Source organism: Diadema antillarum, unplaced genomic scaffold (genome assembly GCF_040938485.1).
Source record: "Diadema antillarum isolate AM-2024a unplaced genomic scaffold, OU_Dant_1.0 seq00001873_RagTag, whole genome shotgun sequence".
Taxonomy (NCBI): Eukaryota; Metazoa; Echinodermata; class Echinoidea; order Diadematoida; family Diadematidae; genus Diadema; species Diadema antillarum.
Window position 1 is genome coordinate 13,354 of NW_027272542.1, and position 27,914 is coordinate 41,267.

General features: G+C 35.3%; 1 protein-coding gene across 1 annotated transcript; it reads left to right on the top strand.

Moving 5' to 3' along the window:
• Window positions 1-16,903: 16,903 nt before the first annotated feature.
• LOC139712900 (signal peptidase complex subunit 1-like) lies at window positions 16,904-21,991 on the top strand. Its single transcript, XM_071624677.1, has 4 exons — window positions 16,904-17,095; window positions 18,828-18,887; window positions 19,959-20,045; window positions 20,513-21,991. The coding sequence occupies exons 1-4, from the start codon at window positions 17,063-17,065 to the stop codon at window positions 20,654-20,656; spliced, it is 324 nt and encodes a 107-aa protein (XP_071480778.1). The 5' UTR covers window positions 16,904-17,062; the 3' UTR covers window positions 20,657-21,991.
• The last annotated feature ends 5,923 nt before the right edge of the window (window positions 21,992-27,914 follow it).

The following is a 27,914-nucleotide window of genomic DNA, read 5'->3' on the forward strand; positions in this document are numbered from 1 at the left end:
TACTCAGCTCAAACTGCACGTAGGCCTATATGGTATAACCCCCTGTCAGATAAACCCTTGCAATGTCGAATGTCATAAAAGATTCTATACGGAGAATAGATTCTTTGATATCATGCGAAATCAGTGCTCACTCATTCTCGGTTGCCAGTATGTGAGGCACTCGCATAGACCAATTCGGTTTGGGTACTGTTTTTATGCTAATTTCTAACCGGGGGCTTCAAGTATACTGATAAAAGATAATTCATGCACTGACATTGCAACGCCCTGACTCATCTCATAACCCATTGAAAGTGCTTTTGTTCTTCTTTGGAAGCCCCCAGTTATGGCTGGCTGCCATAAGCTATACAGTGCTCTGAAGTCAGATTTATCTATAGGGCGGCTTGCCCTCGGGAGTGCTGACATCGCTACACACTATCTGTAAAGGGGGTATCTCACTGAGCGGCGAACGTTTGCGAACGTAGCGAATTTGGGATCCAGTTTCGCCAGGGTTCGTAAAGGGTTGCAAAAGGTTCGTTAACAGTTGCAAGAAAGTTCGCAAACGGTTTTTATTGTCGCAAGTAGTTTTTCTTGTCGCGAATTTGCGTTTTCGCTAACAGTTGCAAACATTCGCAAAACACTCGTAAGAATTCGCAAACGGTCGTAATACGGTGTCGCTAACGTTTTTATTCGATTCGCCACTGCTAGCGAACAAGTAACCATATGGTTCTTATGTAAAAGCTCCTGAAACAGGCAAGGTTTCTTGAAGCTCTTGACATCTCCATCATGTAATTGCTGCAAAAGCTTTTCATTGTAATTACCAAAGTCTGTCCTCTGCAACAACCACTCTCTGATCCAAACAGTCTTTCTTTTCTTCTTCCTTTCTTGTTTTTCTTCATCTTCTTTCTCTTCTTTCAATAGGGGAGAACAACTTTTTCTACTGACACGTATAACTCAATTAGAAAGAATATCGATATTTTTATGTATATCCAAAAATGGGCCCTTTCGGGCATTTATCCCCTATTGGCCAGAGTCAAACCTTGGTTATCAACAGATATGAGTTATATTCATTATACCAATATGAAACTGGCCAATAGGGGATAGCAGCAACATTTACAAGCGATATTCCTCTATTATGAAAAATACACAAATTTCCAAATACATCCCCAAATAGGCCATTTTGGGCATTTATCCCCTATTGGCTATGGTCAAACCTTGTTTATTAACATTTATGAGTTATTTGACGTCAGTTATACTAATGTAAACCTTGCCAAAAGGGGAAAACAGCTTTTTCTACTAACACATATAACTCAAGTACAAAACATATCGATATTTTCATGTATATCACAAAAAGGGAACTTTCGGGCATTTATCCCCTATTGGCCAGAGTCAAACCTTGGTTATCAACAGATATGAGTTATATTATATAATTATACCAATATGAAACTGGCCATAAAGGGGATGGCAGCAACAATTACAAGCGATATTCCTCTATTATGGAAAATACACAAATTTCCAAATACATCCCCAAATAGGCCGTTTTGGGTATTTATCCCCTATTGGCTATGGTCAAACCTTGTTTGATTAACATTTATGAGTTATTTGACGTCAGTTATACTAATGTAAACCTTACCAAAATGGGAAAACAGCTTTTTCTACTAACACATATAACTCAAGTACAAAAAATATCGATATTTTCATGTATATCACAAAAAGGGAACTTTCGGGCATTTATCCCCTATTGGCCAGGGTCAAACCTTGGTCATAGATATGAGTGGCTATATATTATGTCAATTATACCAATATGAAACTAGCCAATAGGGGATAGCAGCAACATCTATAAGCGATATTCCTCTATTATGGAAAATACATAAATTTCCAAATATATCCCAAAATAGGCCTATTTGGGCATTTATCCCCTATTGGCCAGGGTCAAACCTTGTATATTAACAGGTATAAGTTATTTGATGTCAATTATAACTATGTAAACCTGGCCAATAGGGGAAAACAGCATTTTCTACTAACACATATAACTCAAGTACAAAGAATATCGATATTTTTATGTATATCACAAAAAGGGAACTTTCGGGCATTTATCCCCTATTGGCCAGAGTCAAACCTTGATTATCAACAGATATGAGTTATATTATATAATTATACCAATATGAAACTGGCCATAAAGGGGATGGCAGCAACAATTACAAGCGATATTCCTCTATTATGGAAAATACACAAATTTCCAAATACATCCCCAAATAGGCCGTTTTGGGCATTTATCCCCTATTGGCTATGGTCAAACCTTGTTTGATTAACATTTATGAGTTATTTGACGTCAGTTATACTAATGTAAACCTTGCCAAAAGGGGAAAACAGCTTTTTCTACTAACACATATAACTCAAGTACAAAAAATATCGATATTTTCATGTATATCACAAAAAGGGAACTTTCGGGCATTTATCCCCTATTGGCCAGGGTCAAACCTTGGTCATAGATATGAGTGGTTATATTATGTCAATTATACCAATATGAAACTAGCCAATAGGGGATAGCAGCAACATCTATAAGCGATATTCCTCTATTATGGAAAATACATAAATTTCCAAATATATCCCAAAATAGGCCTATTTGGGCATTTATCCCCTATTGGCCAGGGTCAAACCTTGTATATTAACAGGTATAAGTTATTTGATGTCAATTATAACTATGTAAACCTGGCCAATAGGGGAAGACAGCATTTTCTACTAACACATATAACTCAAGTACAAAGAATATCGATATTTTCATGTATATCACAAAAAGGGAACTTTCGGGCATTTATCCCCTATTGGCCAGAGTCAAACCTTGATTATCAACAGATATGAGTTATATTATATAATTATACCAATATGAAACTGGCCATAAAGGGGATGGCAGCAACAATTACAAGCGATATTCCTCTATTATGGAAAATACACAAATTTCCAAATACATCCCCAAATAGGCCGTTTTGGGCATTTATCCCCTATTGGCTATGGTCAAACCTTGTTTGATTAACATTTATGAGTTATTTGACGTCAGTTATACTAATGTAAACCTTGCCAAAAGGGGAAAACAGCTTTTTCTACTAACACATATAACTCAAGTACAAAAAATATCGATATTTTCATGTATATCACAAAAAGGGAACTTTCGGGCATTTATCCCCTATTGGCCAGGGTCAAACCTTGGTCATAGATATGAGTGGTTATATTATGTCAATTATACCAATATGAAACTAGCCAATAGGGGATAGCAGCAACATCTATAAGCGATATTCCTCTATTATGGAAAATACATAAATTTCCAAATATATCCCAAAATAGGCCTATTTGGGCATTTATCCCCTATTGGCCAGGGTCAAACCTTGTATATTAACAGGTATAAGTTACTTGATGTCAATTATAACTATGTAAACCTGGCCAATAGGGGAAAACAGCATTTTCTACTAACACATATAACTCAAGTACAAAGAATATCGATATTTTCATGTATATCACAAAATGGGCCCTTTCGCACTTTTGTCCCTTATTGGCCAGGGTCAAATCTTGGTTATCAACAGAATGATATGAGTTATATTATGTGAAATATACCAATATATGAAACTGGCCAAACGTGGATAGGAGCGACATCAATAAGCGATATTCGTCTATTATGGAATATACACAAAATGGATTTCCGAATATATCACAAAATAGGCCCTTTTGGGCATTTATTGGCCAGGGTCAAAGCTTGTTTACTAACAGGTATGAGTTATCTGATGTCAATTATACCAATGTAAACCTGGCCAACAGGGGAAAACAGCATTTTCTACTAACTAATATAACTCAATTACAAAGAATAGCGATATTTTCATAAAATAAAATGAGCCCTTTAGGGCATTTATCCCCTTTTTCCCCGGGTCAAACCTTGGTTATCAGGTTATCTTGGTTATCGACAGCTGTAGCAGCAGCCAGGCAAAGCAGCTCTTCAAGGATAGCAGCACATTGAACCTCTTCTTGGCAGAAATTCATTTCCATATTCTGGAAATCCATCTTGAACGGTGCATGGTCACAAAAGCAGTGGAAGGTTGTATAACGTTCGTTTTATGGGTCTTACTGTACATAATCGCCTTGTACTTTTCCAGGTCCCAAAACATTCGCAAATTGTCGCAAGGGATTTGCAAACAGTTGCTAATATTTGCAAAACTGTCGCTAACATTTGCTAACAGTCGCTAATAGTCGCCACCTGTGTTTCGCAAACACTTTCACAAACATTCGCTCAAGTGTTGCTAATTGTCGCTAAACATTGCTAAAAGTCGCTAACTGTCGCTAATGGCACAAGCGAACCCTGAGTTTTCGCAAACATTCGTCAGAAAAGTTGGCGAATCTCAAATTCGCTACGTTGGCAAACGTTCACCGCTCAGTGAGATACCCGCTTTACGAATAATGTGGTATTGTTAGGCAGAGCAGTGAGGCCAAACAAGCAGATATTGGTAGAAGTTGAATCCAGAAATTAAAGAATGGAAAGCTTTTAACTATCGAAGATTATCGAAGGTTTAATTTGGAAATGAATAATTTTATGGAAGTATGGAATTTAGTAGATATTTGGAGGAAGAGAAATCCAACAAAAAAGCAATTTACATATAGACAGAAAGTATCATTTATGCAAAGTCGATTGGATTATTGGATAATTTCAGAAGATTTAGTAGACTTTGTTTTTAAATGTGAAATCATGTCTTCAATTGCCCCGGACCATTCCGCAATAGGGTTAGGGTTTTGGATATCCGGGGAAAACCAAATAAGAAATAGAAGTTCTTATTGGAAATTTTACAACAGTTTATGTAAAGATATGGTTTATGTTCAGCAAATGAAGGAAGAAATTTTGAAATTAAAGAGAGATTTACAGGAAGAGATTCAGGATAAAAGAGTATTTTGGGATTTTTTGAAATGGAAAATTCGTCAGTTTACACAAACGTACTATGAGAACATGTCTAAAAATAGAAAGGAAAGTAGAGAAAAATTGGAAAGAGAGATAGCAGAGTTGGAGGATAGTTTGATATCTCAGCCAAATCAAGAAGTATGTACGAGACTCGAAAAAAAGGGGAATTACAGGTTAGTTATGACTATGATAAGGAAGGAGTCAAGATTCGCCCCCGCGCCTCTTGGTATGAAGGAGGAGAAAGAGATGTGAAATATTTTACGCAATTAATGACTCAAATAGAAGAAAAACTAATATACAAAAATTGATTGATGAAAAGGGTGATATTATTTATAACGAAACTGGTATAATTAATGAAATTAAGGATTTCTATTGTAGATTGTATGCTAAATCAGATGTAATTTCGAATTCAGATAATTTGTTTTTTTCTGAGGACTTGCCCAGGTTATCTGAGGAGTCCAAGGATTATTGTGAAGGGTTAATAGTAGAAAGGGAGTGTATACAGGTTTTGGAAAAAAATGAAACTGAATAAATCACCAGGGAATGATGGGTTGACGGTTGAATTTTATAGAATATTTTGGCCGGTTATCGGACAATTAGTAGTAAATGCTTTAAACGAAGCGTATATCATAATGAGGAATTATCGGCTTCCCAAAGACAAGCAATGATTATTTTAATTGCAATAGAAGGTAAAGATGTTTTGCAAATTAAGAATTATAGACCTATTTCTTTACTAAATGTGGATTATAAAGTTCTTTACTAAAGTTTTAACAATGAGAATTACAGAGGTTTTAGAGGAAATTGTAATGGAAGATCAATCGGGGTTTTGAAAGGTAGATATATAGGTGAAGCGATATGTATTATTGATGATATGATTTTCCATACTTCCCACTTTAAGTTACCAGGTTATTTGGTTGCAATTGATTTCGAAAACGTTTTTGATTCCGTTGCTCACAGTTTTTTTACAACAGGCCCTGTTACATTTTGGTTTGGGACCTGTATTCCGAAAATGGATTTCTACTTTTTATAATAATGCTCGTAGTTGTGTTTTTAACGGGGGTCAATCGACAGGGTATTTTAAGGTAGAAAAGGGGGTTCGACAAGGGGATCCACTGTCACCCTATCTGTTTATTCTATGTATGATATAGAAGTGTTAGCGCACTCGATAAGAAAAGATAAGGAGATTTCAGGGTTTTGTTTTGGAGGGAATGAAGTTAGACAAGTGCTTTATGCTGGTGATATTACATTTTAGTACAAGATTTTGAGTCAATTAAGAGGATTGAATTCATTTTTGATTGTTTTCAACAGGTCTCTGGACTTAAACTTAATAAAGATAAGATAAAAGTGTTAGAATTGGGAAGTACTAAAGATAGTGCTTATGATTTTTCTTTTGGACAAAAAGTGACGGAGTTAAAGATTTTAGGGGTATATTTCACTGTGATCCAGAGGTGAGAGAAAAATTGAATTATAAAGAAATACTTAGTAAAATAAAGAAATTATTGATATGGTGGAAGCAACGAGGTTTGACATTAGTTGGTAAAATTCAATTATTGAAGACTTTTATATATTCTAAGTTGATTTATGTGGGGTCTCTTACCCCTTTGCCAGAATGGGTATATAATGAATTGGAATCGGTTGTTTTGGGAATTTATTTGGCAAGGGGAACCAAAACTTAAAAAAAAACTGTGTTGGTATTAGATTATGAACACGGGGGAGTAAAGTTGATATTCTAAGTTGATTTATGTGGGGTCTCTTACCCCTTTGACAGAATGGGTATACAATGAATTGGAATCGGTTGTTTTGGGAATTTATTTGGCAAGGGGAACCAAAAATTTAAAAAAAAAAAACTGTGTTGGTATTAGATTATGAACACGGGGGAGTAAAGTTGATGCATTTTCCATCATTGATAAACGCTCAAAGAGTAATGTGGGTTAAAGGGCTATTTAATGGTAAACAAGAAATGAAAATAATGGAAACAATATTTTCAGTTTGCTACTAAACATATTGGAGGTAAATTTATATTTTGTTGTAATTATTTTATTTATCTTTTGAATTTGTCCATACCAGAATTTTACAGGGATCTGTTGACAACATGGGTGAAAACAAAGGAATTTAGGGGTAATTATAATCAAATAAGGAAGGAAGTATTTTTCAATAATAAAATGATTCGTATTGAGGGAAAATGTAGTTTTGATGAAAATTTGTTTTTGAAAAAAAAATGTTTTAGATTGGAACATAATGGATAGGAATGGAAAATTATTTTCTGTGGAATATTTTTATAATAAAGGATTTAATTATTTAAATATTTTGAGTATTCAGAAGATATATGAAGCGCTTCCAATTGGTTGGAAAGGAATATAGAGAACACAGAGGTAGAGAATGATATAAGTGTTGACGAGATGATTCTTATAAGAAATGGGAAGAAAATTCCTTTGGAAAAGATTACCTCCAAAGATATTTATGTTGAATTAGTGAAGAAATTAAGTGATGATTCTTTGGTGATAGAAAAAATGAGAAATTTATATATTTGTGATTTTTCTAATTAAGATATAAAATGTATTTTTAGTAGGATAAGAAGTAGCACTTTCAGTTCTGTTTTGAGGGATTTTCAATATAGATTATTGCATGGAATAGTGTACACAAATCATCATTTATTTCAGTTTAAGTTCGTAAATGATAATTTATGTTCCTTTTGTCATAAAGAGGAAGAGACGTATAAACATATATTTCATACATGTGAATTTGCTAGGAATGTTTGGGGAAAATGTAGTACTTTTTTTTTGAATATGTTGATTTGCAACAGTTGAGTTGGGAAGAGATTTTTTTTTCTTGGTATAGAGCTACCAGATAAAGGAAAAGCTCGGTTAGTTAACCATGTTATAATTTTGGTGAAGAAATTCCTTTTTTAAGGAAGGAAAAGTAAGACACCCCCAACGGAATATTTCATTAAAAGGTCTGTAGAGCAGGATAAGTTAGAAGAAGAAAAGTTAGCATTTATACGTAATACGTTGTCAATACATTTGCAAAAGTGGGAAGACTGGAAAAAGAATTGAGAATGTGTTTTGCTTTTATTTAATAGAGTAGGGTCTGCTGCACATCCACCAGGAAATGCCTTTCCACGTACTCGAATTGAAATATGTGTTGTAATGTATGTCAGGACACACAGGTTCAGTTGCCTTTGAGGTTTTGTTGTGAGGGGGGTTTTGGAAGGGGGAGGGGGAATGGGGTAGGGTAGTATAAGAGGGAGAATGGACGGGGGTATAGGGTGGTTGGGGGGGTGTTGCGTGTGTGTTTTTTGTTTTGTTTTGTTTTTTAACAATAAACTTCAATCAGTGGATATTGATATTTAAAGTTGGATTGAATGAATGTTGAAAAGAAATTATTTTTTTGGTTAGTGATTTAGTTAATAAAATTTGTAATGCAATGAAGGAATAAAATTAAAAAGAGAATGAGGGATTAGTAGTGTAAAAATAGAAAAGAAGAGATGTGTACATGGATTGTGTATATGGATTGTGAAAAAAAAAATTATCAGAGTATATCAAAATGTATTAGATTGATGTTAAGTTTTGGTATAAATTTTGTATCCATTGACGAAAATGATCATGAAATTGGTCCAGAGAATTTTGTATAAATTTGTTTGTATATTATGTTTCCCATTGATGAAGAATAAAATATTCTTTAAAACAAAACAAAAAAATCCAAAACTTCAATGGCCGTCACAAGCACATCAGTATTATGTGACGAGGACATTGTCATTGCTTCACAATTGATATCTGACTTGTTTGTTCATTTAAAAAAAAGAGATATCTAATAAAAGTGTTTTTTTTTCTCAATATGGACAGGGAGGTGTCACTTCCCTGTCCATATTCACAAACAACATTGTAAAGCCGAATGCCCCGTCCTACTAATTGACGCAAACTAATGTAAACTGATGCAAACTGATACAAACTAATGAAAGCAGCTTAGCTCAATGCAAACTACTAGTTAATGCAAACTAACGCAAACTACTAATTAATGCAATCTAATACAAATCGTTAGCGGCGAAAATTAGAGTGAATTACAGCACCTGGACCTGGCTCTTCGTAGGCCACTTAGTCGTCTCGAGACAGATATCGATCAAGTAAATCCATCCTATCGAAGAATGACTAAAGTCACGTTTACTTCAGTTCTTCAAGCATCTCACCTCAACAGTCAACTAAAACGCGGAAAATCATTTGTATTGAAATATTGAAATATTTTTTGACCAAAATTGATGTCGGGGAGATTCTATTGTTTTTAAAGTGTAGAAAATGTAGAACAGAATGATTAATGATTACTTTGAAGGCCGAAATAATAATGCAAACTCAACACAAACTCCAAAGACACAACGCTATCCTATGTGAAAACCACGTAATATCGATTTCAAATATCAAAAATTGACACTCCGAAATACTAATTAATGCAAACTCAACACAAACTCCAAGACACAACACTATCCTATTGAAAACCACCTAAATCGATTCTAAATATCGGAAAATGACACCCCGAGTCCAAGAGACAACGTTATCCTATATGAAACTGACCTAAATCGATTACAAATATCGGAAAATGACACCCCGAAATCTTGATTAATGCAAACTCCAAGACACAATGTTACCCTATGTAAAAACGACCTGATTCGATTACAAATATCGGAAAGTAACACCCCAAAATATTAAAAAAAAAATCTAGATATTCGACAACCTAACGGAAAGTTGGTACAACCAAGCATCAAATCTCACTGTAGCAGAAGCAAAAGTTTAGTTAGCGCCAGATTAAATGAAAATTATAAGGAAGAGTGGCGCAGTGATGTGTAGAAGAAATTTTAATCCCCAATGTTTGCACTATCGAATTTTCAAGCAGGAGCTTCATTTTAAAGGAAACCAAAACCCAAATGGAAATGTGGATTGAGTGAAAACAGCAACATTAATAGAACACATCAGTGAAAGTTTGAGGAAAATCGGACAATCGATGCAAAAGTTATGAATTTTAAAAAATTGGGTGTTGGAACCGCTGGATGAGGAGACTACTAGAGATTATGACGTCATGTGTGGACAACAATATAAAGAGAATATAAAGGAATTCCACAAAAAAATTCATTTTTAATGAAAATTACACATTCCATCAACTTAATACTGACATATGTTAAGGGTAGCAATTATTCCCCCTGCTTCTTGAAAGCGGTTAGTCAAGTGTTCTTTCATTATTTCAGAATAGTGAATTTTTGTGGAATTCCCTTTATAATTTTCTTTATATTGTTATCCAAACATGACGTCCTAGCCTCTACAAGTCTCCTCATCCAGTGGTTCCAGCACCAAAACTTTAAAAATTCATAACTTTTGCATCAATGGTCCGATTTTCCTCAAACTTTCACTGATGTGTTCTACTAATGTTGCTGCTTTCGCTCAATCCACATTTCTCTTTGGGTTTTGGTTTCCTTTAAGAAATACCTCTAACACTGGAATGATTAGCAGGGAAATTTTCATGCAAATTCCGTTGTGCTAATCACAAATTCCCAACAGTTTCTGGAAGATATTCAAATACTTCAAAATCAAAGATTGTGTGAATAAAAGTGGTTATGAATTCTATTAGCTTTTCATTGCAGCCCGAATGAACAGCGAAAGAAATAGACCTGCTTAATAAGATAACACAGAAAAAATATCTCAAATGAAGGTGGATCATTTAATTGTGGAAAGTATGAAAAGAGGGCAGTTCTTTCTAGTTAAATAAAGTTTTGTGGTTATACAATGACACATGTTCGTCCTTTTCTTAGTTACTGCATAAGCCTTTTTACAGACTGTGACTTTTTTTTATCTGTAACGTGTCTTTTCACTCCCCCCCTGTCTCTCTCGTCTCCATTTTTCCTTCATTCTTTGTTCACTAAATATGAATATATTTCCGTTCGTCTTTGGGTTTTTTATTTTCCCTTTTTATTTTTCTTAACTATACGTGACTCGTATTTCTTTCATTCTGAATTTGTACAGCTGTGCTCATGTCATCAGTTTTGTGTCCTTCTCACTCTTTCCCTTTCCCTATTTTTCTCTCCCACCGCCTCTCTCTCTCTCGTCATATTTTCCTTCTTTCTTTCTTTCTTTTTTGTTCACGGGGTCGTGTATTGTATATAGGCCTATATTACGTATTACTGTACATTTCCTTGGTTCTTTTCATCAATCGTAATTCACTCTGATTTACTTAATTATAATTATTTTGTATATTTGCAAAGTTACTTGCAACTCTGTTTGTATTACTGAAGGACTTTACAGTGGACTCCGATACCAAGAATATGGGTGAAGGAAATAAAATTTTAACTTTCCACTAATCACAGTACTGCAAACTTGTAAAAGGAAGGTATCTATCGATTAACAGGTTCTGAAATGCAAACTCCTGAGCGCAGTTGGTCGTAAGATTAATCTGTTTCCCCACAAATTACTGACAATTACTGTACCGAAACAATCAAAACCACATTAGCTATACTAATAGTTGCCTTTGTATGTTAGTACTTTTATCAATGTTTGTTCATAACATCAGGTTAAACAAAACCCCACATACAAAGAATACTTATATACTAACCAATTTATATGCAACTTTAACGCATCGACAGTCTATCATTTATTTCAAGAGACAATTTAGGAACCAAATATCACAACATTGTTATAATATGTTTGAAAAGTTAAATCCTTCTATTCGATATCAGCTCCCCTCTCCATCTCTTCTTTCCCTTCTAATCTCAAGTTGTCTCATCTATTCCTTCTGTTTCCGTATCCTTCCATCTCATTTTCTGTTATCATTGCGGGGCTTTAGTTTCAGTTGTTATAGTAATTTGCTTGTTTTTAAAGGTACGAATACCTTGTTGTAGTAGTAGTTGTTGTTGTTTTGTGGAAATTACGGTTCTGTTATGATGGGATTTTTTCAGGGGCCTATCTAATATACTGACGGTGCTTTTGATTTAGACTCCTCCACTTAGGTTCTCATGGCCACTAGTTATTTACGGTTTGTTGCAAGCGTGTGTGTTATTTGAACATGTTTTGAGATTATTGTGTTTTTTACATAAAAAAATAAAATTTTCCTTTTTTTTCATAATCATTGTAACTCATTTTTTCCTATTCTTGTGAACACAAAGTGGAAATGAATTCAGATCAATTCAATCAAAGTAACGATGTGATTTATTTTTGGGGGCCCAGGAAATTCAAGCTGCGTATAGGCTCCCCCTTTGACTCTTATATAAATGCTCTTCTGTTGTAAAAGTATCATGTGCTTTATCATTTTTTGTACGTCCAGAAAAAGGACAAAAATGCTCTTCAGGTATCATTGTAAGTCAATTATGTTTGTTTTTGTGCTAGCGAACACAAAGTGGAAATAATTTCAAATCGAATAGAATTAATCAATCATTCATTCAATCAATCAATCAATCAATCAATCAATCAATCTCCTAGACGGTGAATTTTGTTTTACCTATTGTTGTGAACAAGCATTCATGAAAGTATTAACATGCAAATATAAGTCAATTATCAATATTGATATTACCTAGTATTCCATCGTTTCGGCACAGTAATTGGCAGCAATTTGTAGGAATCAGATATTATAAAGAAAATCGATCTAATGCGCTCGGGAGTTTGCGTTACACGATCTGTTAATCGACCGACACTTTCCTTTCATGACGTGTTTGCGGGACTGTGATTAGTCGAAGGTTGAAAGTTCATTTTACTCAACAACCCATACTCTGGCTATCGGAGTCCAATCTAAAATCATATTTCACGTTATTACTTCAATAATACAGAGTTGCAAATAACTTTAAGTTTATACAAACAACTATAATAAAGTAAATAAGAGTGAAATACGATTGATGAACAGAAACAAAGAAGAATGTACAGAAACACATGCTTTATACGTATAAACGATATAGTGAACAAGGAAGGTAAGAAAATATGACGACAGATGAGAGAGGGAGAGAGAGAGAGAGGATAAATAAAGAGTAAGAGGAAACAGTAAGAAGGACACAAAGCTGATGACAAATTCCTTGGACAAATTAACAAAAGAAATATGAGTAACATATGATTGAGAAAAACAACAACGACAACAAAGAAAATATATAAAAAACGTAAAAACGTACAGAAATGTATACATACGATTAGGGTAACATGTGTGGGTTCACATGTCTACGGGCAATAGTAAATAACTTTTGTGTCCCCTGACCCTCATTTTGGCTCCATTTATTTCATATTCATTTTGTATGACACATACAGTTCCAGTGTATTCCTTTGTAATGTTCATTCTGGTTTTGTTTCATGTTTGAAATGTTTATAATATGTATCCTATTTTCTTTACTCGGTCGATTAAATATTACATGAAATATGGACACAACAGCGAGAAGAGAAAGGAAGAGAATGGGGGAGAGTGGGATGCATGTTGCAGATAAGGCACAGGTTGTAAAAAGGGTTATGTAGGAATTAAGAAAAGGTCGAAAAAATATTAATCATCTAAACATATTTCACTATAAACTTTACAACTTGGTTTAACTAGAAAGGACTGCCCTCTTTTCACAATGAATAATTGATCCATCTTCATTTGGGGTATTTCCTGTGATATCTTATTAAGCATTTCTTTCACTGCTCATTTATGAGGCTGCAATGAAAAATTAATCACCAATTTTATTCTTATTGCAATGGGTAAAAAATCTTTAATTTCTAGGAATGTGATTATATCTTCCAGAAACAATTGGCAATTTGGGATCCGATTTGCCCTACGGAATTTTTAAAAAAATATCACTGCGAATCATGGAAGTGTTGGAAGTATTTCTTAAAATAAAGCTCCCGCTTGAAAATTCGAGAGTTCTTAACATTGGGAATTACAATTTCCTCTACATCACTATACCCCACTCTTGCTGGAAACTGTTATTCTGTCTGGTGCTAATTAAATTTGAGCTTCTGCAAGAGTGAAAAATTGATACAGGAAAGTAATAGTGTTTTGTGAGTCTCGTTTTATTTGTCCTTTATATAATATCGGGGTTTTTCTTTAATATCGAGGTGTTATTTTCCGATATTTGTAATTGATGTAGGTAGTTTTCAGGTAGAAAAACTTTTTGTTTTGGAATTTTCAGTACATTTTAATATACAGGTAGTGTTTCGATGTGTCATTTCCCGATATTCATAATCGATTTAGGTTATTTTAACACTGGAAATTGAGTTTGCATTTATACATCGGGTGTCATTTTTCGATATTTGTAATCGTTATAGGCGATTTTCACATAGGATAGCGTTGTATCTTGGAGTTTGCATAAATTAGTATATACTAGGGTTACAAAAAACAACAACACATTTCCCACTTTTGATGTTTAATAGCTCGAACACTATATATCAGATAAAACTGTCATTGATGTGAATAATAGCTGAATAGTGTACATTTTAGATGGAGGTGATTTGAGTATGAAAACCAATATCAGTTACATGAAATCCATGATTAATTTCAAAGTTAGGTTACAGATTTTGGTCACATTTTAACCCTCTGTACAAAACCTGAACTTTACACAAGAACTAATGACGTGTATGTGAGTGTGTACATGCAATGACCCTGAACAATTGACCTGGACACTACCTGTTCAGAGCTCTGCTCCAAGGCACATGAATGCTTTATTAATTATTCATGATGGATTGCCTGGGCACTACTAGTTTGAATTCCTAGCAAAGAGTGAAATGCATGCACATGAAAAAAGTAAGTACATGTTTCCACGTGCTTGCATACACCACATTTCAGAATGAATAAAGACTAGCTGTGATAGTGAGATTTCTCAGGAATAATGTAGCTTTCAAATCCTAGGTCATTGTCCAGGACCATTGCCTGGGTGTCAACTACACACTCCCATACATACCAATTGACTTCTGTGTGAAGTTAAAGTTTTGTACAGAGGGTTGAAAATAGAGCAAAATCTGAAAACTATCTGAAAAATTAATGTTTAATTTAATGAAACTGTATTATGCTGTCATTTTGAAATTGCCTCCAACAAAATTGTAAACTATTCAACTATTGCTCATATCAATGTCAGCGTTATCTGATATAGTCTTTAAACTATTAAGGATCAAAGTGGGAATTGTTTTTTGTAACACCTAATATTAAGGGGTGTCATTTTCCAATATTTGCAATCGATATACGTGGTTTTTACATAGGCAGATAGGATAGCGTTGTGTCTTGGAGTTTGCGTTGAGTTTGCATTAATTAGTATTTCGTCTTTTAATGATCGATCATTCGTATTTCCGTGCCTCCTTCTGTTCTACATTTTCTGAATTTTGAAAGCAAAATAAAACGTAAACGACATCTGTTTGATAAAAAAAAAAATGGATTTAATGATATTTCTATAAAATGATTTTTCCGAGCTTTTGTTGAATGTAGCAATTAAAGTACTGAAGTAAACGTGACGTTCGTCATTCTTCGATAGGATGGATTTACTTGATCGATATCTGTTTCGAGACCACTAAGTGGCCTAGGAAGAGCCAGGTCCAGGTGCTGTAATTCACCCTAATTTTCACCGCTAACGGTTTGTATTATAGTGTGCATTAATTAGTGTTTTGCGTTAGTTTGCATTAATTACTAGTAGTAGTTAGCATTGAGCTTGTATTGCGTTTGCATTGAGTTTGCATTAGTTTGCGTCAGTTTGCACTGTTTGCATTAGTTTACATCAGTTTGCGTCAATTAGTAGGACCCCATGCTCTTTCATGTTTCATGTGAGGTTTCTCATTATCTCACCAAAAATGTTAGAAAATATGAAATTACAGGGGTGTATCCAGGATTTTTTGTGGGGGGGTCGTAACCAAAATTTTTGGACCTTTACCTTTGCGAGGGAGCGGAGCGACCGAGCGGGGGGAGGGTGTGGGAGGGGGTGTCCCCCCTTCCACGGTAGGGAGTTTTTGAATTCTATATCTTAAAATGGGGCAATTTGGTGCATACAAAAGTGACTTTTTCGGCATGGCAGTGCAGCTTAGAAATAAGGTAAATTATGGCATACTAAAACTAAGTTACGAAATTTACGAGGTTTTTGACAATTTGCTGGAACACCACCTGGTCACTTTTTTTTCCTGTTGTAGGCCTATATAGAGTAAAAAGCCCTCAAAAAAAATGTCTTTTACAAAAAGTGGACCTCTTGAAAATTTGGGGGGGGGGGGGGTCGTACGACCCTCCCGACCCCCCCCCCCCCCCCCCCCTTGCATACACCCATGAATTAGGTCTCAACCAAAACTACACGATCCCTTTAAAGGTACTGTTTATCTTTGGGAGCAGTGATTTAAACATGTTCAAGATATCACACTTGATGCATATGTGTAGGTCTGTAGGTACCACAAAATATCCTACAATATAAAATTTTTGTGATAAAGTTTTAAAACATAAGGAGATATCAATATTTTTTCTCAATAGACTATAACTGTAGACGGTTTAGTCTGGAAACATTTTTAGGATAACTATACTGTTCACATTTTGTATATTCAAAAATACTCAACATGAATTTTACTGATTCAATTTTTTTTACAGTGGTTGTTTCTATCCCTAACTCACATGTTAGAACTATTTAAGACACCAATGCTGGGGTTTTTTATTCATCTGAAAATGGTAAATTATGCCTTTGATTCTCGTATCTAATACGTCAGTTATCATGTCTCTTTGTCTTCCAGTGCTACATTGTGATCTTCTGATAAGCTCCTTGGAGAAAGGTAAGTAGCTGAAAAGTGACTAACATATTCTTTATATTCATTTCATTCATCCAATGAACGCAACTAATCCATAAGGTAGGAGACAGAAAAAATATTAATAAAATAAAAAAATATGACTACTATGCAGGCAACTTTGGCAAAGCTTCCTCAGACACATGATGGCGCTATAACTAAAACGATGCACTAGAAAATATTGAGTGGATCGACCATCAAAATGGATCTTTGGTTTTCAACACGTCATGTCACTCAAAAAAAGCGAAGCAAGCGAAGTAAAGCTAAGACGGACGCATGACGGGCCAGTGAAGGCGGACACTTTCTACCACTGCGGAAGATCAAGCCTTACACATCAAGCCATACACATTCAGTTGCAGTCTTAATCAAACGCTTCTTGTATTTGTGTTCTCCTCATTGTGGTTATCTGGGAGAATCTTAGAAAATGGGCTTTTTAGACAGTATACCGACACATATGGTAAGCTAAATGAAAGGCTGAGCTGCCACTTTTGTATCGTAGTCCCATATATTGCAATTTGTTTGGTAGTATCTTAGAACGTGCAATGCATTGGCAATATGGCAGCAGTGCCATCTTCTCGGGGAAAGCAGCTCCCAGCTGTATTGTTAGTCTTGCAGTGTTAGAGATAATATAAAGTTTTGGTACCTCAAAAGTTTCCCTGAATTTCCTTGTCTTAGTTTGTGTTTCAGGTTAAAGTACCTTTCATATATAACTAAGACTTACTCGCCCCAAAATATTTAAAGTGCTCTCATGTCTTGGTAATCATGCCGCGACCAGCAGCCCCATACGCATAGCGTAATAGGGCTGTGCATTGTAGCATTCAGGATCACGACAGACGTAGTATCGCGGGTAAATATCAACTTGAAATCCAAAAATTTCTTCAATTTTAAGACTCACCAGTTAAGTTGAAGTATTTAAAACAGGCTTTGGGCAACGTTTGGTTCTGCCAATAGACTCTATCAGAGTAAAATATCCCGTTTGCGGCAGTTTAAGCATTGTTAAGGGTTTTTCCAACTTGTAAACAAATCAGGCAAATTATTTTCAACCATTTCATATATCATAGACAAGATTATTCATTAACGCAATTGTTTTCATAAAAGAAATTTACCATTGACCAATGCAGTTTTCATGATTTACCAGGGCAAAACCCGGCACAATTTTCGCCGATAAGGGCGATATGCGACGTAGTATTTCTGCTTGCGGCACGATGTACAATCCCTATGCAATACGTGCGTGCTCCGCGATCTTTAGCTGAACGCCTTCACATGTCTCGCGAACATTGCGTAAGCGCCAATTCCCATTGCGAAAGCACGTGAAAATAGTGGGCGCACATGCATTGGCCGCAAACAAGATCGCAATTCTGGCGGTGTTGTTGATGTCTTTCTCATGTTTTTCTCATTTTTTTTCGATGGTAACATTCACTTTCCGAAAAAAATGGCGGCCCACATCGGCTCGCGAAAGTTCTATTTTACGTGAGGGTATGTTTTCAAAATCCATGAACATCGAGAAAACGACAAAAAATCAAGTTTCTTGGACCATTGTTTCTTAACTGTTATGTTAAGAAGTACCGAAAATTTCAATTTGGATGCGATATGTTGTCATTTAGGTGAGAAAATTTCACTTTCGTCAGAGATCGTGCCCATTTTATAGGTTGGTTTTTGTTGATTGCTAGTGTGTTAGTATATGTGTAGTGTGCATGTAACAGTGCAATGCAGTGTTTAGCGGTATATTACCGTGTATGTTGTACCTGCCGCGAACGGCTGCACGGCCGCTTACTGACGCAGTTACTCTAGTCCCTTTCTGTTCGAATTGATGACTGAATGTGACTCGGTCGAGAGGACCTTGGGAGAGCTACACTGAATTGACGGTCAGCGCAAATTTCAAATCCATGAACGGATAAGATGTCTGTGTGCGCATGCGCTGGCCGCACAGACGGATTTTTCTGTCACCACATTATGGCTGCCTTTATCTAATGTGATTCATAGGCATGGTGTGTGGGCAATAGTTTTGTGATGTTGTGTGCTTGATAGGTAGACTTGCCTCTGTACGCATTGTGCACGGAACCTGAGCTTGTGAAAGATACAGTGTCAGTGCAGTGAAGATTTCTGATTTTCAATTATGTCAACTTTCATTTCATTATTGAACTGTCTGACCTTTGTAACTGTATTTCCCTGCTTCATTTTCACATCAGGACTTTAAGGGGCAGAAACTTGCGGAACAGATATTCCAAGCCATCATAGTCCTATTTGCGGTAAGCTGATTCAGATGAGGAGCTTTTTAGAGAGTACAATGTACTAACATTAAGTAACAAAATTCAATTCAATATGATAAATCCAGTAAAGACAAACATATATATTCAAAAAGCTTTTTTTGTGAAGATTTTTGTGTTCAAATCATTTTATCCTTTCATTTTGCAGTCCTTATTGCATTATAATGAAGATGATGATGAGGAGGAGGATGTGCATTATTATTTGTATTTACACACCTACCTTTTATTTCTGTATTTACAATTGAATGGTTTTGTGTTAGATTTTAGAGGTCCAAGCATCCTTCCATATCATATTATTACAGAAACAAGTGAGCATGAGTTCCATTTTATATCATATAGTCTTTTAGCAAGAAAATTGCACTAAGCCTTTAATGATGATTGCAATAGATTTGTGTCTTTATTCCTTAGTAAGCAATATTCTAGTGTGCCTCAAAAGTAAATATTGTTTATAAGGTCTCTGGTGGAAATAAACATTATTAATTATAGTTGAAGTTTAAGGTATACATGTTATGACTGTCCATTCTTTGTTTACTTACCCAAATTGTTCCCTATTTACTGTGAGACAACCAGCGAATTGCCTATATATTGACTGGAAATAACAGGATACCATGATATATCTTACAATTATTTTGTTAATGCCTAACACATGAATGTAGTGTGAAACAAACATGAAAGGAAAAAGATTTGCCTGCCTTTCATCTTTCCTTTTCATTAATGTTTGTATATGCACAGTTTGGACACCATAACATTTTTTTTTAAAGAACAGATATAGATATGTGGCTATAGTATATATATTCCAATTTTTGGATGACCAATATTGATTTTTGTTTGGCTGTTGTAGATACATGTACATTACATGTATATTTTTCCTGTTAAATTCTGTGTACTATTCCATTGCTTCTTAACTTGTTTGCATCCTCATGTACCCTTAGACCTACTTGATCTTGTAAAGTTTCATAATAATTGATTATGATTTTAAAGTGCATAATTGTGATGGTCACTGTAAGTGCACAACCATTTTTTTTTTCTTTGCCTCCCCTTTCCTCTGAAAAGGTTGTCGGGTTCATCTGGGGTTACGTCTGTGAGCAGTTTGTGCAAACCGTTTACATTCTTGGTGCTGGATTTGTGCTTTCTTGCATTGTAAGTTGAGTCAAGTTGTATTATTTCAACTGCATTCTTTTACCTGATGGAAGTTTACTTTGCAGAATTTATATTTGAAAAAAAAAAGAGTGCAGAGCCATTTTAATGCCTTTAATAGACATTAGAATACTTAGAAACTATAACAGAGCACTTTGTTGTTATCATTTGTTAAAGGTAAGATTATGAACAAAGGCAAAGGGTCACATTCTGAAATTAAGATTTATTTTGATATGGGAAAAAGAAATACAGTACAAAATGTCTGCAGAGAAGTGTTTTTCTCCCTGTCATACTTCCCCTTGTCCTTAACTGAAAGAATATGAAAGGATAAGATAGATATGATAAGATAGCAATAATGGTGATAATAGTGATTTAGTGATAGCATAACTTCCTGTATGGCATCATTCCGCCATGATGCTCAAAGTACTCACATCTGTTAATATACGTTATTTTTCTTTAATCTTTTCAAGTTGACACTGCCGCCATGGCCAATGTACAGAAGAAATCCGGTGCAATGGCAGAAGCCGCGATTAGAGCCGCGTGTCTATGAACAGCCAGAAAGTACGCAGGTGACTTCAAGGAAAGCAGGGAAACGGAAAGAGAAGTCTAAGTAGAAGTGTGCGACAGGTCACCTGTTTCATTTTGATTTATGTCATTTCTCAAAACCAACATTGTCACATTTGAAGCCTGTCTCATAAAATGTAGCATAGTCCTCACCTGTATCACAGACATTTACTGCAATCTGGTACCGTACTCTTTTGTACATATAAGTAGTACGTAAGTACATTTCCTGTTCCAACGTTTGTAGAATATAAAGAGGAAGACAGAAGCAGCAGCTTTGGCATATAAGGCAAATTTGTACAAGTGATGTTCCAGTAGCACCCGTGTGGAAGGTGATAAAACAGCCAATGTGATGTTTTATGACAACCTCATGACAGCATCATGTCACTGACATTATCCAATGCTGTACACTGGCACTGGTCTGACAGTCCCTGACCAGTAAAAAATCACTGTAATTTCAGGAATGGACTACTAGTAGTAAAAAATAGAAAAACTGGGCCCTTACTGGTCTAAGAGACAGGTCAAACCAGTAGAAAATATGGGTTAGTGTGCAACTCTGCATGATTTGTAAACATTAGAATTTCTAGGTGTTCAAACTGTCATTTTAACATGGTGTAATTGTTCCCTTCATGGCTCTCTCCAAATATATGCATGATACTGTGATCTAAGATGATCTCAGTAATTATGTTTACCCTTTGCTGCAAAGTTGAGACAATTGAAAATATGAAGGATGAGTTTAGCTGACGTGACAGTCGTGTGGTTTAGGGTTCAGGAAAAGGTCACTGGTGCCATTGGATCTTACTGTAGATACTCCTATCATTATTTTATGACTGATTTTCATTAATTTGGGACAGATTTGTTTCTCTGATATAATGCTACTTCTCAAAATACAATGCTCCCAGATGTTACACAACCATCAGTAGTAAGGTTCCCCAAGTTGGAATCCTCATTAATTTGGATCGATACAAAAAAAAAAAAGGGCTATTGGCAGTATTTCTTAAAAATTTATTGAAAGAAAATACATAATGCAAAAATTAAAGTAAAGCCAGAGTTGTAACAAATGCAGGTGACATGAATCATGTGTCCCAAAGACCTGTTTTGAGCTAAAACACCATCTAGGCTGACATGTGTATATCTTTAAATGATCATTAATTCTCAATATTTGATGGATGTTACTGAAAATTTTACTGAGCTTTTGCTATTGTTTAACAACTGTCATTGAAGTAATTTTCAATATTATGTTGGTGATTTCACCTTTAAAGGTCTTGTTTTCCCTTGGGAACAGTAACTTAAATGTTCAAGATATCACATTTGATGCATACATGTAGGTCAGTTGTATCACAAAACATCCTACTGTATAAGATTTTTGCAATAAAGCCTAAAATATAAAGCACTGTTTTTCTCATTAAACCATACCTGTAGACGGTTTAGTTTGGAAAATTTTCATTATAAGGGCATTTCCACAGTAACTCACGTTACATTTTGAACTCAAAATTAGGTCATTGAGATCAATATCCTTAAAACCTAATTAGTGATATGAGTTACTATATGTGAATGAGTATCATGCACCTCCATCCTACCTCACAGCAACATTACATCCACAGACTCTTATGAGAACTATGAGAAAAACACTACAAATGTCGGTAACTCACGTTACATAATTTGGACGTGCAAAAATTTGGCATGTCTTATATTACAAAGTTTCCTCAAACAAGAAACAGAGAGACTTTAAAGTCTATTGTGTCAAAGTCATGGACTAACAACATACATCACCGAGTATGGTAAAAATTCAAATTGTCTTACATTCTCCAGGTATCGTCATGTGAAGCGGTAACTCACGTTACGGTAACTCACGTTACAGTTTGTCCACATGATCACAAGACAATTTTTTGTCTTAATGATCCAAAGAAAACTTACCAAGACAACTTTTTTTTTCACAAACAAACTCCATGAATAAAGAATCTAAATTGATTTGAACATTAATCTGACAGTAATTAATCCCATCTTACCCATGAGATTACCAAAAGGCAGGAAACTTTACATTTAGAATACCAACTTGAAGATAAATTTCGTTTTTAATTGAGTCGTTTTCCAAGCTTTCATTTGTACTGAGACAAAAATTGTATTCAACAAAATGATATGAAACAGAGTCTATTTCATTAAATTACACTCTTTTCCAGTTAACAAATGCATCAGAAATTGAATATTTAATTGAGAATTTGATTTTATTGTTTTTTTATTTTACTAGATTTAAATGGATTTCAGGCTATCTAGATAAAACAAGTCATCCATATAAACTATTCCATTCACAGGACTAGAGACCTGTACATGTAGTCTGTGGAGAGTTTAAAGGTTCAGAAATGAATATTTCAATAAATCTTGTTAACTTTTAAACAATGCAATTTATATTCCAATTATTTGATAATTGTTTGAATTACTCAATAATCAATTGTTTGTATGTTTGATTTGTTTACAAATTCTTATACTAAACTGGTACAGAAATTAGACTTGAATTACAGAAACTGCAGATAAATTTTAGTTATCTGCTACCAGTATTGATCAGTTTAATAAAACATGTTCATAAATGTTTAAGCCTTAAAAAACAATGGCTTTGGTCTATGGAATGTCAAGTAGCCATTATTTAAATTGTACATACATTTAAAAAGTATACCAGTATTTTCTAGAGTAATCAAGCAGACTGAAGCAGTAAATCCCAATGAAAAACATGAATGGGTGATCAGGAGGCTAACTATTAATATCACAAAATGTTGATAGTTTGCCTTAAGGTACATGACTGTCCAGCTCTTAAAGAAAATGTCTGATAATGAGGTTCACATTCAACAAGTTTTTGGTAATAGATCAGCATGTAAAGTAAATTATAGTAAACATGAAAAAGTTTCATTGTAGGATTTTGCAACAATATAGCTAAAACCTCAGAGTAGAATAGTATAAAACACATAAGCGTGTCAAATTCACAATGTTCAGTTCTCAGAAATCTCAGAAAAAACAGCAGGAATCGAGCTCCAATCTTAAAATTCTGTTCATACATGTAAATGTTTCAGCCTCATAAACAATGGCTTTGGTCTATACAGGTAGGTATAAACTATGAAATGCCAAATAGTAATCACTTGAATTACAAAAACAAGAACTTTTCAAGAGTAATCATGCAGTGATTATCCCAATCAGGAGGCTATTAATAGTTATCACAAAATTTTGATAATTTGCTGGAACAAGGTCAATGTAGCTTTAGAAGAAATGTCTTTTAACAACTTTCGTAGAAACTGATCAGTATACATGCACTGTAATATCAAATAATAAATATGGAACAGTTTCTTTCAGAAGTTAAACATGTGACGAACATGTGTAATTAATACATTGTACATGTAGACAAGTTGGTTTGGTGATAGAGAGAGACCAAGAGAATAACAATCTACTGGAAATAGAATCTTGATACAAGAGTTCAGTAATCATGTACTCATTGGTTACTTACAATCACAACCTTCATATCATTTCTTGGTATTAAAGAAAAATCATGTCGGTAACTCACGTTACATTGTGGTAACTCACGTTACATGGTAAATCACGTTACAATTTTAAGACCTCTGTTATGAGAATTTGAAGCAAAGACTATAAGTCCCATCATATTTCTTGGATGTGTGCTGCATAGTTATTTGATAATCCAAAATACCATGTCTCAGTTGGGCATAGTAAAAGTGCTAGTTTAAAAAGTTCATGTTTCGGTAACTCACGTTACAGCAGCTTCTCGAGCTATGTAAGAGCACGCTGGTGTCCGAAGTACATATCTTATATCGAGGTCTCCACTTTATTTACTGCTAGATTGATATATTTTTGATTTGTAAAACCAAACAAATTTTGATTTGAGCCTCAAATATAAAAAATAATCACAAAGAGCAACAAAAATGCATTTTTAGGGATTTTTAGGTCAAAAAATGCTTTCTGGTTTCAAAAGGTATAAAAATGCACAAAAGGGAACTTTTCTTCAAGGTAAAGTTGGTTTCACACACTTCAAACTATGGCTAACAAAGTAAGATTATCAGTTGTCCAGAAATATGCGGGTAAAATTTTGGTGGTCATGTCGCACAACTCACGGAAATGCCCATAACTATTGTTCACATTTTATTATTTAACTATACTTAACATAGATTATACTGGTTCAAATTTTTACATTGGTTTATCTACCCCTAACTCACATGTTAGAACTATTTTGAAGCACTAATGCTGGATTTTTGTTTCATCTGCAAATTATGGTAGATTATGCCTTTAAGCTTAGAACAGCAGGATGAGAGTTTCATCAAGCATCCGTAGAAAATTGACTTCAGTCACTAGCATACTTGTGTTTTTCTCTTCAGAGCAGTACAGTGCACTCCCATTATAATGAACATGGTTATGACGAAATTCCGGTTACAGCAAAGTGGAAATTCAGGCCGTAAAATCATGCACTCTTTGTGTCTTATTGTTTATTCGGTTATAACGAAATTCCGATGTAATGAAAGAAAACTGGTGGTCCGGAGGACTTCGTTATAACTGGAGTACACTGTAATGGCTTTGCTTTCATTAGCTGTCTCAAACCAGTGCTGGCATTGCAGTGGATTTATTGGATAATGGAATGGGTAAAAAGGTTTATTTTTTCCCCCCTGTAAGTGCGATCTTTAACAGGCCTTTAGAACATTAAAGCTGTTACCAATTGTAGACTTGGTGCTTTGAGAAAACTGAAAAAAAAAAGATGCACAGTGTTTTGCTTAGTTTCAGACATATGGGATGCACATAATATTTTCAGTGTTTATCCACACTTTCATATGAGGAATGATGCATGATAAGTGGTAGATATGATATGGATTAATGCCATATGGTATCCAGTACCAGTTGTGCCCTTTGACTTCTCGAATGTGGACTGCTTTTCTCAGCCCAGTCCCATTCATGCCTATACATGTAGTGTTCGAAGTGATTTCATGACTTAGGATTTAAAACCAGCATGAGTACTGAAATACATACATGTATAATCAAATGCAAAGCATGCACTCTTCAGTGATTTGCAAGTTTTGAAAGAAGGCATGGAATTACAAACACTTTATTGTTGTAGTAGAAACGAAAAAGAAGAAAGGGTATGAAAGGAATAATTTTGCTCTACTTTGGGCGAGAATTATTTGGCACAGCAATTCCGCGCATGATTTTTGAAATGTGTAGCACTGTGAGTCAGATATATGCATCTCAGTTTGACCAGAATCCCAATTTGCCTTCTACTAGGGTACACTACAGAAAGTAGGGGGAACAGTAATGGTTGCACATTTTCCCCCCAACATTGTACATTACAATTTGCTATCACATATTTGTAGTTCTCATCACTTGAACTTGCCAATATGTCCTGTGTGTTACTATATTTGAACCGTTATATTTGTCCTTAAAAAAAAAGAAATGTTGCAAATTTCAGAATAAAATAAAATTCTATCATGTCAAAGTGAATCAAGTCTCAAACTACATGTATGTTTTAGTGTTAAAAGTACAAGCACCCACGATGGAAACTACATGTATTATGTGCACACACTAGAGATTAGACTGGTTATATTACAAGCAGAAAACCTACAATGTATTTATGAGTGGAGTTAGATTTAAATCTTGGAAATCTCGAAAACAAAGGGAGTACACTGTACTTTTAATCATAAACTTTATGCTGAAAATGTATTTATTGTTACATTGTCTGTATAAACACATGTACTGCTCTTCCCGAGGGTCCCTGCCATTATCATTACCCAACATTACAGGATGCTACATAAGCACTTGCCCAATTGCCTGGGGCAAGTGAGAAATCAAATTTGGGCAAGTGTTTTTGAACAACGCGAACAAATACTTGCCCGAATTGGGCAAGCAAAAAGTTTTTATGCCACCTTTTTTTTTTTCACTTATTCCCGGAACAAACCCACAAAGTCACCCATACAGAAGCCCAAAGATAATGGATGTTTAGTGATGCAACACACTTTATATTTCATTTCAGCGACTTTCCAACACTAATGTGAAGAAGCCCCAATGCAATGCAACAGCAACACTTGATCGGACCAAGTGTGTTACTCAATTGTGTTTAAGCATGCGAATCAATGTGTGCTGTTTACTAGTCAGGCATGAGACAGAGAAAAGTTGAAAAAAGAGGAGAAGAGTTTGCGAGGGAGCGTAGCGACCGAGCGGGGGGAGGGTGTGGGAGGGGAGTGTCCCCCCTCCCACGGTGAGGACTTTTTGAAATTCAAGGTACGAAAAAACTCATTTTAATGCATTTTACAACTGAAATTTACTATTGTTATGAGGTACATTTTACAGAGAAACATTGTGATAATTGAACTCATAAATGACACTTGCAAAATCTAAAGGAAGGAATAGTATGCTTAACTGTTGAATACCTAGGACCTACTCAAATGTGAGGCCATCATAAATCACAGTAATGTACACCCAGGTGACGTCTTGCTGGATTCAGTTCATACGGGTACAAAAAAAAAAAAAATCACAGCTTAGCATTGCCATTGTTGGCTGTCTTTACCTCAGTCCAGTAACAGTTTACAGTGCGCAGACCAGGCAAAGTATTGCTGATCTTGTACTTGGTCCATGTAGTCTAGTAGAGAATCATGTACCATGGTATGTAAGAGAGCTGAAAATAAATCATACATGCAGCTCAGCACTGTTGACCGTCTCTACGTCCATGCAACAGCTAACTTAGTCTGCCTATAATACCTTACAGGAGGTACAAAAATTTGTAGACCCGGTTAAGTCCATAAACATTTTCTCATTGAAGAAAGAAATATTCTCACCGGTCCACAAAATCACGATGACAAATGTAACGTTAGGTCACGCCAACGTAATCAGCGGGATACAAAAGCAGCGCATCGCGTTGACCGAAAGATCGGTCTGTATCTGTCCGTCGGGGAATGTTCCGCGGAGACTGCGTCTGGCTTCACGGATCCCTACGGAGGTCTACGCATCGCGTAGACAGAAAGATCCGTCTGTCCGGAGGACTCTTATATTTTGCCATAACGCTGTCCTCCGTATACGGAGATCCGTGAAGCCAGACGCAGTCTCCGCGGAACATTCCCCGCCCGACGGACAGATACAGACCGATCTTTCGGTCAACGCATCGCGCTGAATGCTGCGGCAGCATGCATGCCGAAGCTCCTTGATAGTAATGATACACGTAATACGCAGTTACAGCCTCACGTGTGCCCGTGCATCATATCACACCACACTGCAAGCTACACTAGTATAGTAGCTACAAGTTGATCGACACGCACGTTTCACATCCATTTCACGCAT

Coding starts and splice junctions, on each gene's coding strand:
- LOC139712900 (XM_071624677.1), top strand. CDS start 17,063: ATGGGCTTTTTAGACAGTATACCGACACATATG. Junction 18,888..19,958: donor CCATCATAGTCCTATTTGCG/GTAAGCTGATTC, acceptor TCCTCTGAAAAG/GTTGTCGGGTTCATCTGGGG. Junction 20,046..20,512: donor GATTTGTGCTTTCTTGCATT/GTAAGTTGAGTC, acceptor AATCTTTTCAAG/TTGACACTGCCGCCATGGCC.